The sequence below is a fragment of the Pimephales promelas genome, chromosome 19 (assembly GCF_988280905.1).
Source record: "Pimephales promelas chromosome 19, fPimPro1.hap1.1, whole genome shotgun sequence".
In the NCBI taxonomy this organism is placed as follows: domain Eukaryota; kingdom Metazoa; phylum Chordata; class Actinopteri; order Cypriniformes; family Leuciscidae; genus Pimephales; species Pimephales promelas.
Genome location: NC_142787.1, coordinates 20308363 through 20320575, shown reverse-complemented (window position 1 = coordinate 20320575; position 12213 = coordinate 20308363). Strand labels below are relative to the sequence as shown.

Below are 12213 nucleotides of genomic sequence, written 5' to 3'. Positions count from 1 at the left end.
GAAATGCGATGGTTCATTTTTTTGACTGTGACCGGTAACGTTATGCTTTTGCCTCTATTTTGGATGCCTTGTTGTTTCTTGCGTTTCACCTGTGTGTCTTGAATATAGCCTCTGAACGCATATTGCAGCCCCTTTTGCCTACTTCTATCAGACACTTTATATGCTGCTTTATAAAAGTTTGATAACATTTCAGCAGGAAGAGCTGTTACAGCATAAGCCATGCAGAGCGCAGATGAAGTTTGACGGATGTAGCAACAGTAACTAAGGGGGGCGGGGCTTAGCCAAAGGTGAATTCCATGCTACATAGGAAGCCATTGCCAGGGGTTGGCAACCAAATGTAGTAGGATACAGCATGCTGAAACACTAGAGAGCAGCGACAGCAGCAGTGACTCCGAAAACAGCTATACAACTTGTATAAACATTATTACAGAAATTAGTTATCACCCTGAATTGTAATCTGTTTGTCTATTTCATTAATTATTATTATTATTATTGTTTTTTTTTGTTTTTTTGTTTTTTTTACAAATTGCTGCTTAATGTAACAGTTTTAATCATTAAATACTTTTAAAACTACTCCACACATGATTCCTGTGTGTTTTAGTATTTCAACATTTAGTTGTCAGTACCTTTGTCTCACACTCAGAAACCAGCCTAACCCAAAATCCTCAAATCCTTTTTTTTTTGATAGAATAAAGCTATCCCACTTGTGAAAGAATATTACAAATACTAGACATTGCAATACAAATAATATATATATTGCATAAATATGCAAACTATATACTGTACATACATAAACATCAGTTAATGGTTAACTTCTTTCTTGGAACTAGTTTGAATTGACAGGCTATTATAGGCTTGAAATTGAATTCCCTCTAAATTTGTTATGGACCATAGGGACTGTATGGTTAGTGAAAATGATCAAAATATGATTTCATCTAGTAAAAGTTAACTTCACATGGTAATTTGTTTATTTTAACAACAACAAAAGGTAAAGAATGTTACCGATTACAAATGGAATGTTATATATTTTTTTTCTTTTTTTTTGCCTACCTATGAATTAAGAGGCATTGCTCACTCTTACTTTCTAATTACATGTACAGTCAATGCATCAGATGAAAGCTTATCTTCCACTCTTTTGAACGGTATGCTCAGTTTGTTTCTAGCATAAAGTATCAGGGAGATATGGCTCAGGATTCATGAATATAATCAAACCGTTTTAGCATGTTTGGTTGATTCCGGGGAGTTAAAGCAGAATTTGAGGTAGCATTGTTTTGACCCTAATTACAAGTTTCCAGCAGCTTGTTCACCGGGTTGTCCACCCAGGTTGCGATCCTCAGACATCGTAGATTTCATTTTTATATGACAACCTTTTACAGCAGCCCATGTCTGCTAAACCCCCTTTGCCCCCTGGGTATAGGGCTAAGGTCAGTATCTCCCCCACACACACCTGTAGTCTACCAGATGGGTCTATTTAATCAGGCGCACAGGGGCACCACAGTGCACGAAGTGTGGAGACTCAGCATTGTTTATCTGGAGGATGAGAAATACGTTTTTTTTTTTTTTTTTTTTCCTCTTCTGCCTGGTTTACTTCGTGTAACTTGGTCGTCATGCTTTCTTAAGAAATATCAATTAAGTTATAATTAAAATGGAATAAATAAAATAAAATATTCCAAGTTTTATAAGGAGTGTGGTGCAAGTTACTTCCAAACTAATACATTATAGATTACTTGTTACTGTTATTTAAAAGTAATTATTTACCTTACAATATTACTGTCTCAGAATTGTAATGTGTTACAAGAAAAACTACTTGAGTAGAACTTGTGTCTAGGGCTGTAATGATATCGATAACGATATAGGGCTGACACTCAAATTCACAAACCTGTGTTGCGGTGAATACGACCAGAATCAACACATCCCTTCCGATTTCTAGAGTTATCCTTCCCGTCCAGATCCTATGCTACCACATCTTTAAATTACTATTTAAAAAGCTATTTTCTACCCTAGTTTTGAGCCTAGCTCAAAAACACTCAGTTTTTATGGGTGTCTCGCATCGATGACTTGTAAGTAAATGCCCACTGCTGTAAGTGGATAACAGTTTTGCATATTATAATGAGTTTCGACTCACCCATCAATGCACTTGGGGGAAATTGTTTTGAAACGTCCAATGTTGTAAAATGGCAACCAGAATGATTCGCCCATACATGTTCGACCCATAGTCCGTGTGACACCATTCCTGTCGGATCCAGCACCGTTCTTTAATCTTAATCAGTCTACAAATGTAAAATGCAAAACTTTCCCATTCTGACATTCATTTTGAAGTTCAGGAGATTGTCTTGCCCAGGACCACACCCCTAAATGTATTGAAGCAACTGCCATGTGATTGGTTGATTAGATAATTGCATTAATGAGAAATTGAACAGGAGTGTATATTGAAGATAAGATATATTGAAATGACTGAAACTTGTTATGAACACGGAACAAGATACAACTGACAAATGCCTTGACTAGTGCTGTCAGGCACCGAAAACTTCTGATCTGTTAAAAGGACAAGATATCTCAGCAGGCATTCAAATAGGTCCTGAAGGAAAATGCAGGTAATAAACTCGCTCACTTAATCTCTTACTCGCACAAATACTCTACTGTACATAATATAGTGATCAGTTAACAATATCAATGAGGACAAACAAATGTTTACATTGCTAAGAGGGGTTGCTAAGGGTGTCGTGTAGTTATCGTAGAAACGTTGGGTGAAGCCGTGTTTTATCATGAATTATCAAGAATCAAGGATTAGAACTAACCGGTTTTTATACTTACAGTGCAATGTGTAAGTGCGTTGACCAATCCCAATTAACGTTAGTCTTGCACAGTACTGTACATGTAGCAAGTTTTTTTTTTTTTTTTTTTTTTAATCAGATACTGATACAGTACATTTAACGATATGCACGGCCAGAGTAACCTAATGCAGCTGTGCACTAATGAAGCAAGGTGTCAAGACTGCAGAAGACACCCTGAAAAGGGTCAGTTAGCCGCAGTGAATGGCTCCGCTCAGTAGCACTAATTGCGGAGTTGCCCAGCAGAGAGGGAATGTGTCCCTCTGACCATGAGGCAACCTCCACTGGGCCTTTCTCCAATCTCTCTCTAATGATCATGTTTAAACGGGAGGTCTTCATTTTCTGCTGCTTTGTCTTAGTAAAGTATTAAACGAGTTCTTTTTTTCCGGTATTGTTAAATTTAATGGCAGTGTGTGGGACATTTATAGTGTAATGATATGCTGTATTCATAAGGTTCATTACGCTCTTGATTACTGTGAGGATGTCAGGCGGGTTTTCCGCCACAGAATATTTTACTTGTGCAGCACAAAGAGTTTGTGCTTAGGAGTTAGACTAAACTAGAGGGTAGCAGCTAACAAAAATAGAGAGTGGATATGATGAAATCACCACTGTTACTTGCATATCATCCATCAAAAGATGATTTTTTTTCTTTTTCTAATCACATCTCACTTTATAGATATAACAACTGTCCACATGTCAGGAGTAAATTTGCTAAAAAGTTGTGCATTTTTTTTTTTACGCTGCATTTGAACGCCAACAGTCTTAATTAACTAGTTTCTCTTAGCACTATGCCTTATTTAAATGAACTCATTGTCTTTTTGACGTAAATTTGACATTTTGTGGACTATTGTATGTCAGATCACAATCTGCTACCTAGGGCTCAGAAGCGACCCACGAGATTGGGAATTGCTCCATACAAATTGCATTCACCACATTCTGTGGGAGCGTTAGCACTGTTATACAATTTGCATAATTTCTTTAGTGAATTGGGTGCTAAAACAATGCAGACAGCATGTGCAATTAAGCGGCACTTTCAGTTTTCGCAGGTCTTTCTTAGTGAGTCCTCTATGAGTTGACTGATATGATTAGAGACAAATTGTGTGTGTCTGTTTAGTATTCCTCCTGGTTCAAACTGAATTCTGTAGCGGTTGGACATGATTAGCTGCAGAAACCCTCTCTAATATTCAACAGTTTCACAGCTGCCTTTGAATGACCTGCAAACTCAAAGCATTTTAATGTTTCACAGAAGTGGTTAAAGTCAGCTCGTCAAATTCCTGGCTTACAATAAAAGTCCCTCGGGTAGATTTTAGAAAGACCAGGTACAGAGTTGTGGTGACGGGAGGCATTCTGTTCCATTTGTCCTCACCTTGTGGAACTGGAATCAATTTTCTCTGCTCTTTACGAACAAACTCATGGCGCACTGGATCGAAGATGCTTCCTGCTGACCAGGGTCACGCTTAAAGATTCATCATCTGTTGTTGTTTAATTTATTGAGGACTTCATTTTAATCTCATTATTAAAGTTGCGAGATATACACTTCAAAATGGTAGTAAAAGCCCAGATAACTGACGTACTTGCTTAGTTCATATGTTTGTTTGTTTTTTGGTTATACAAATAAAATATTTATTAATTTGTTTGTTTTTAATTTTAGTGCTGTTTATATAAAATATTTAATACAATAATTGTATAAATAATAGTATTTATATTACAAAATATGTTGTCATAAAGTTTTAATTACTGTGTGTTTGTGTATAAAACATATAATGATTAAAATTAGTTTTATTTCTCTAGATGCACTAGTTTTCTTTAACCTATATTTGTGTGTTTAATGGAAGAAAGTAAGGGTGAGTAATCAGAATTAAATAATTTCAATGATGTCTAAAAATTATTATTTGGACTTTTGTGTGCTAATGCACATCAGGCTAAAGTCAAGAAATGGCAGAAAGTCTGATTGCTGCTTCTATTTTCCAGATAGAAAGTAGGAAATAGGGGATAAGGATGAATGGAGAGAGGGGGTAATATGAAGGTACTGTCAAAAAGAGATAAAGAGGAGGAAAGAGGAATGAAAAGAGAGGGTGTGAATAATAGCAAAGATTGGCACAGGAAATGGTGTGGAAGAAAATGCTTGGTCAGGCAGCTGACCAACCGAGTCCAGATTTAATCTCCCAATGGCTCATGATTTGATTACTTTAGTCTGGGATTGAAAACACAGGGTATGTGCACTCAGGCGAACGTCTTGCGTGATGCACCAGTAATAAAGCGAGACTGGGCTGTGAAACTAAAAAAAAGTTCTTCGACAATGAACTCTTGGCCAATATCCTTTTGGCCACGTATTTATTTATTTTTATTTTTTGCCTGGATAGTATGACACTGTTAACACTAACTAAACTATTTGATTCTTAAAAAAACAACAACGTTTTTTTTTTTTATTGACAGCAGTTCAAAAGAAGCCATGAAGGTACTATATGAATGCTGTGAATGCTGACGGCTTAGGTGTGTTAGGTAGCCCTAGTACTGGCTAAGTTAAATGCAGTGTGTTTACAGCAAAGTCAACAGTTTTAGTAAGAATGTTTGCTTTCACTCATAATGAATGTGCAAACCAAACCTAAGCTCTCCTGGTCAGTAATTGTGTGGAGTGTTAGCGTTTGATTAGGGCTGATTTGCTTGTGCGTGATTATGCTTGATTGATTATGGTAAAGCCACAGGATTAAAAGGCTAGGAAGATGCTAATGTTTATGCATGGATAGGAAAAAGAGCGTCCCTTTGAGGAAAAGCAAATTAGAAAAGATCGGCCACAAGTTTGAACTGAGGACGATCAGTTAAAGGGAAGTTTTCTGACTGTCAGTGGGCTCTGTTACATTCTAAAGCGCATCAGTGTATGGGGATTAGCGGTAAGCCTGGGTATTTGGTGAATGTGAGCGTTAATCGGCATGCGCCACGGACACACACACACACACTTACTCTCTCTATTCCATCCCAAACACCATCCGTCAGTAATAAACTTGAACATTCATGCACACTCATACTTTTCTCTGGGTTTTTTTCTTATCCTCTCTTGCCTCAGACAAGATGAATAAACATGAAGCTAATTATGGGTCACTACAGACCTGTCTCATGTTTTTCATATGAGCTTGTGACCTCACCTTGACCAGCGCTGACTTTCCATATTTTTGTATATCGCTTCGTTTAATCCCTCCTATCAGAATCGAACACTCTTTACTGCGCTGTCTGTGCTGAGTATACATTTGAATTTTATCGCCTATACGTTTATGATCGTTTCTGTTTTAGCATAATTGGATCTGATTCATATCACAGAGCTTCATGTCACCTATGCCAATTTAAATCACCATTAAAACCTTTTTTTAGACTTCGTACTGATATATTACATGGAATTTTTGCTTAATGAATACTTTTAAACTCTCCACTTAAAGCCCGTAGCCATAATTCATCCCTTTTTACGCTGAGCACGTACAGCCTCATTAGAATGATTGAATATAGGCTGCTTATGTGTCATATCCTTAAAGGAACCATTCTTTAGGAGACCTAATTGAGTACAAGTGAGAAGATGATTTTGTGGATGTTTTCTTTGGCTTTCTGCAGTATGACTCTTAATAAACCTTTGAAAGTTCATTTTTCAGCCTCGCATTTGATGCGTTCAAAGAGAGACGGGCGTTTGCAGAGAGTGATGTATTCAGAGGAGGGTGAACCGTGTTAATGTGCACTTTATTGGACCTGATGCTGAGTGGAACAGAGAGGTGAGACAAGTTATAACCTCTGATTAGTGAGCAATACAGGCTAATGAAGAGAGATGAGGGTTACACCTCTGGGAGAGAGACAGTGTGTGACTGGGGAAACAATGGAGGGATGTTATCAGGAAAGAACAGGCAGCTATGTGCTTTTGTACATATATGTTTTGAATTAGCACCATTTCATGGGTAAAATGGGTGAAACCGAGCCTGAAACGCTCCAAGCGGCTGCCGTTTCTGAGGAAATCAGGTAGAAATAACAGTCAGAAGACCTTGAAGAGGAGGTCAAAAGGGAGCACCATGATTGGCTAATGGAGCGTAATTGATTTACAGTGCAGCACAGATGGCAAAACAGCTTAAAACAAAAAAAGGAAAAATAGTCAGGATTTCCCATAAACTTAGATTTCCCAACAGCTTAGACAGACAAACATGCTTGTTCAGTCTGGTTTGATGCAGCATTGCCATGATGTTCACCAGCAAAATAGATTTAGAACAGCATGCTGCTAGAAACCATCTTTCCAAAAAAACAGTGCCCCATCCACTTTTTCTGAAGCCTTTAATATGGAAGTACTTTTCCCATAGGGATTTGAATAAAAGTCTAAATACACTATAAACGGTGTAGGCCTACTTAACAGCTGAACTACAATCCCATTTAAGCATTGTAAAAATGTAAGTAATTTGGGAGCATAGAGAGATCTATGGGCTGCGTCCAAGAAACTGAAAAATGCTGCCTCCGCAGGCAGAATACGGAGGTAGGAAGGTAATAAGGCACGTCCGAATTCAATGGTCATGCCACATCCTGTCTCCTAATGGCGCTTTTCCACTGCTGGTACGGGTCAGTACAGATAAGTACGGTTCAGCGCGGCATGGTTCGGCTCGAGGTGCGACTAAGCTCGGTTTGCTTTTCCACTGCAGTTAGTACCGCTTCAAAGTGGGTGGGATTAGAGTCTGACCGTTATAGATTATCCGCTCCTCGGCAATCAACGAGAGGAAGGTCTGCACTTCGTTCACTGACCACGATTCAGCCATTTCTTTTTTGGAAGTTTTCTTTCTTTCTTTTTTTCTTCAAGCAAGTAGTTTTAAAACAGGTGCTACAGCGGTGGGGTTTGATGTCTCGCAAATACAATGAAGCTGGTAGTGACGATTCTGTCTGAGCAATCAGTGATCCGCAGTGTGTTCACGTCACATTTTAGTATCGGTACAGAACACTTGGAACCTCAACAGAGGTGGTACCGTTTAAAGCAAGCCGAAGTGAGCCGTACCGTTCCGTACCATACCGTACCACGCTGTGGAAAAGCTCCACAAGGGAGCTGTACTGAACCGTGCCGCAGTGTTGTAGTCGAGACCGAGACCATAGAGAGTCGAGACCGACCGAGACCAGAGAGGTTGGATAACCTAAGGTTGGATGTAAAACCAGACTTAAAGATATCTTCAAGAATATGTAAAATATTTGGTGGTAACAATAAAATTGACACCATACTCAAACAGTAAAGCAAATATATCATGGAATCATGTACACTGTAATGCTAAAAAGGCCACATAGTGGTGTAAAGGTAATTTTATTATAATTATGACTTACAATTATTACAATCAGTAAGTGCTCTTTCACTTAACATTACTGCACACTAACTCTGTGTGGCTTTTGTATGCAAACTGAATTATGGATGATAAGGCAGACATTTTCAATACATAGGGCCTAAAAAAAAAAAAGTTTGGTTCCGGTTGGTTGTCAGTTGAGGTCATGGGTCGGTAGGGAATTTTTTTTTTTTTTTTTTTTTTTTTTTTTTCAGTGGCAGCAAGGGATGGGTAGGAAATTCAAGGGATAGTTCACAAAATTATTTTTGATATGTTTTAGCTTACCTCAAGGGATAGATGTAGGTGTTTTTGTTTCTGCAGTATTTTCAATTTTGATATTTTTTGGTCAAAACTAAAAATATCAAAGTGAACTATCCCCTCAAGCCTTTTCACGTGCTTGTCCTCCAGACAAGTAAGTAAATCTGTCAATCACTTGTCTGAGTAAAAAGTTGCTTGTCCGGATTTTTTAAATTTATTTATTTTTTATTCTGAAGCAATATTCTCATCAGTGTTCAATCAGCTTTGATATTTAAAAAGGCATATTGTAATATATGCACCTTTAAGAGCATCTCCTCCACCAATATTATTAAATGCCCTATAGTGTCTTATTATTCTAAATAATTGAATTTATTGATCAAATTTAGGAATTTAAAATGAAAGATGAAGCTTACTGTTACCCTAGCTGATCAAATTAAATCATTTACAATGAAAAATTACAATTTCATAAAATAATGTTATGAAATTGATTTAAATGTGCAAATAAGAAATATTGGAAAGAATTATACTAGGCTACTTATAAACATAACACTAAACTGCCAATAGGTGGCGGCAGGCGGCCGTATTAATGAGTGAGTTATTGATTCATTAATTCAAACGATTCGTTCAAACGGTTGATTCATTCAAGAATGAGACAGATGTTGATGTTTATGAATGGGTCATTGAATCTTTGACTCAACCGATTCGTTCAAAATGCTGAATCATTCAGTAATGAAAACAGGATGAGTTCCTGTGAGATGCGTCGTTGTTCTGCTGTGACTTTTCTTTGGAACTATTTTCGCTGCTGAAATGGAACAAAAACACCCAATATTGCTTATAAACAGTAAGTGACTTAATCTTAACTGTTTATTGAACTGTTGTAGGAAATCAATGTCACTTTTTCAATCGTGATGGTATTCAGGAAAAATAATTGAGGCTGCTTAGTGCTTAACGTACATATGTTAAAATATAAAAACTCCACATTTAGATTTTTTATAGGCAGAGTATGTTGTTAACTGTGTGTGTGTGTGTGTGTGTGTGTGTGTGTGTGTGTGTGTGTGTGTGTGTGTAGATTTCTCTGCGCGAGCGTCAACAGCGCAAATTTACCATCAGTAATACAGTAGCTGCTGCCTGCTACATTTATTATCCACAATCGATCGCAACTTGCAATAAATGTAATAAAATCAGAATCATTCTCTCGGTTTAGTGATTCCCTAGTTATTTTTTTGTTTGTTATTGATGTTCTAATCAGGCTACTTGTCCGTTGGGGCGAGTAAAATTCTCTTTTACTTGTCCTTCAAAAATCCATTTGTCCCGGAAAAGCGGACAAGTTAGACGGGCTCTAGAGATACGAACCGCGGCAGGTTAGAGTGTTTTGGATTGCATAAAATAATGAAAGAAACGAACAAATACATGGCGAAAGAAGTGATAGACAGCAGAAGATGGGATTGGGATCATGATTGGAATTTTTGGGATGATTTTTAATAAAACTAGGCGGATGGAGGTAGTATGTGGTGTGTACATGCCTATGAATGCATGTATTTGTATGTGTGCGAATATGAATAAAAATATCCTAAATTACAAAAAAAAAAGACTTGTATAGTATGTATTATAGTTCAGTTTGACGAACGATATCTGCCTCGTTTGTTAATAGATTGCTGGAGGACAAGATGCATCTTGCATCGCGTGCTATAAAAAGACGGAGCTGTACAAAAACGTAAATTTATAGTTCGCCTCAAATTTTTTTATTTGTGTATTTATTTAATTTTTATTATTTCTTCCCCAAGCTCATAAAATAATTTTGGGTCGCACATAAATTGACAGGGTCGGTCGGAAACCGGAAACAAACAATTTTTTTTTTTACGCCTAGTTGAGCTAGAGGCTCCACATCACATCTGACCTGGGTCCTGCTGTATTTGCGTACCGCGAACGTTATAGTTATAGTCGTTATAGTCAGTTGCGCACAAGAAAATTAGCAATCATTGGATGTTTCAATCAAACAGCTATTTAAAGAAATATTAACATACAGTAATAATCATGACATATTTTGAATGGGACTCGATTGGACACGGGAATAAGTTCGAGTCTTACTATGTATGAGATGTATGAGTACGAGTCAATTCTGAGTCAAAATTCACACGAGTCAAGGCAAGGCCGAGACCATTAAAATATGGTCTCGAGACCGAGTCCGAGTCTCGAGTCCACAACATTGCCGTGCCGTACCATACCATGCAGTGGAAAAGTGCCCAATCGCGCTATAACAAACCGTACCGTACCGTACCATACCATGCAGTGGAAAAGCACCCAATCGTGCTGTACCGAACCGTGCCGTACCGTACCATGCAGTGGAAAAGTGCCGTAAGATACTTTCATCATTTTTGAAGGCAGCATAGATGGATCCTTCGCTGCCTTTGATATCCCACAATCCTGTGCCTTACATTCCCTGACTGCTGAGCTAAAAAATAAAGATGGTATCTGAAATTTGAGATTAGTGGCCAGTTTGTGTGTAAAGTGTACTTTTTTTTAATTAACTTGGTTAAAGGACCCCAAATGGTCAAGTGTTTATACTTGATGCACTCACAGAGTGACTCTGAGTAGTTGTTCTCTAAAGTTAAACCATCAGGAATTAGTGGTGAGAAGTAAGGTGTGACGTTTGTTTTAGTATACTTCCCCTAAAGCACACTACAGGAGAATTTGACATTACAATTGAACCTTGACATTATTATTTGTGACATTAGAACACAATATATGGATATGAGAACAACTAAACTAAAGATCCCTTAAATATTTTCTAAGTTCACTAAACATTTCCATATAGTTTAATGAACATTTTTATCAGACTATTATTGTAAGCTCTCTTTTTTTTTTTTTTTTAAATGTAAGAGCGAGGCGCCATCATTGGGCATGGCGTCACACGTCCTGCAGTTGCCGCAGAGCAGACAATGAGCGTGCTAGACAGCCTGATCTAGGTCTGCTACAGTACTACACTGCGTTGACAAAGAATGCAAAATTAAGGATAAATTTTGTCTTCAATATCTCGACAGATGATGACATTGCCCGTAGCGTAAGCTAAACTTACCCAATACGAGAGAACCTCCAGTAAAAAAAACAACAGTGTGTTTGTTGGCCTTGGTCTGTGCAGTGTAAATTGGCCTTTACACATCCATTTTCTTTGTTAGCATCAGGTTTTGTGAAAAGCGGTAAGCTAATATTGCAATGCTAGGCATGCTAATGGCTATATGTGAGAATACAATATACTAGATGGAATTCCTTGCGAAACCTGTTGTGGGAAGTTGTTAGCAGGCGACATTTCTACCACAGAAACACTGGTGTCGTTCTTATATAGATTTTTTATGATGAAAGTTTGCAAAAATGTCAAGTGAAAGCCTCCTGCCCTCACAGGAAGCCATTAAACTGAGCTATGCTATGGCTTTAAACCGCTCTAATCCATGTCTCTGAGTCTGACATTTAAACTTCAGAGCCAGGGCAGCGGTGACCAGAGCCAGCGTTATAAACAGGAAATATCTCTCTGTGTGTAAACACAATTACACGTAATAGTTCAACAGCAGCGACCTTTTAATTCTAACAGACACGATTATTTTTATGGAAACCGGTCATTTTAGATTGTTCCATAAAAGGCATTTGGAAATCCTGTTATGAAGGATCACAAAAACGATGTGTATGATTTCTTTTTTAGAACATTGTATTATATTATCTTGAATCACGGTACATTTACAGATCCATTTTATATTGATAATTTGGGATTATTGAATCATATCAGTCAAATTCCTTTTAGACTGGAAGGG

General features: G+C 37.7%; 1 protein-coding gene across 3 annotated transcripts in view; it reads left to right on the top strand.

Annotated features, from left to right (window-relative positions):
• Positions 1-12213, top strand: part of unc5da (unc-5 netrin receptor Da) — a 222025-nt gene that overhangs the window by 119126 nt on the left and 90686 nt on the right. The window contains exon 1 of one of the 3 annotated variants that reach the window (XM_089124046.1): positions 8853-9251. The exons of the other annotated variants lie outside the window; for them this stretch is intronic. Coding sequence (XP_088980172.1) covers positions 9218-9251 — 34 coding nt within the window. The 5' untranslated portion in view covers positions 8853-9217. Of the gene's footprint in view, positions 1-8852; positions 9252-12213 lie in introns of those variants that run through there. 3 annotated transcript variants of the gene reach the window in all.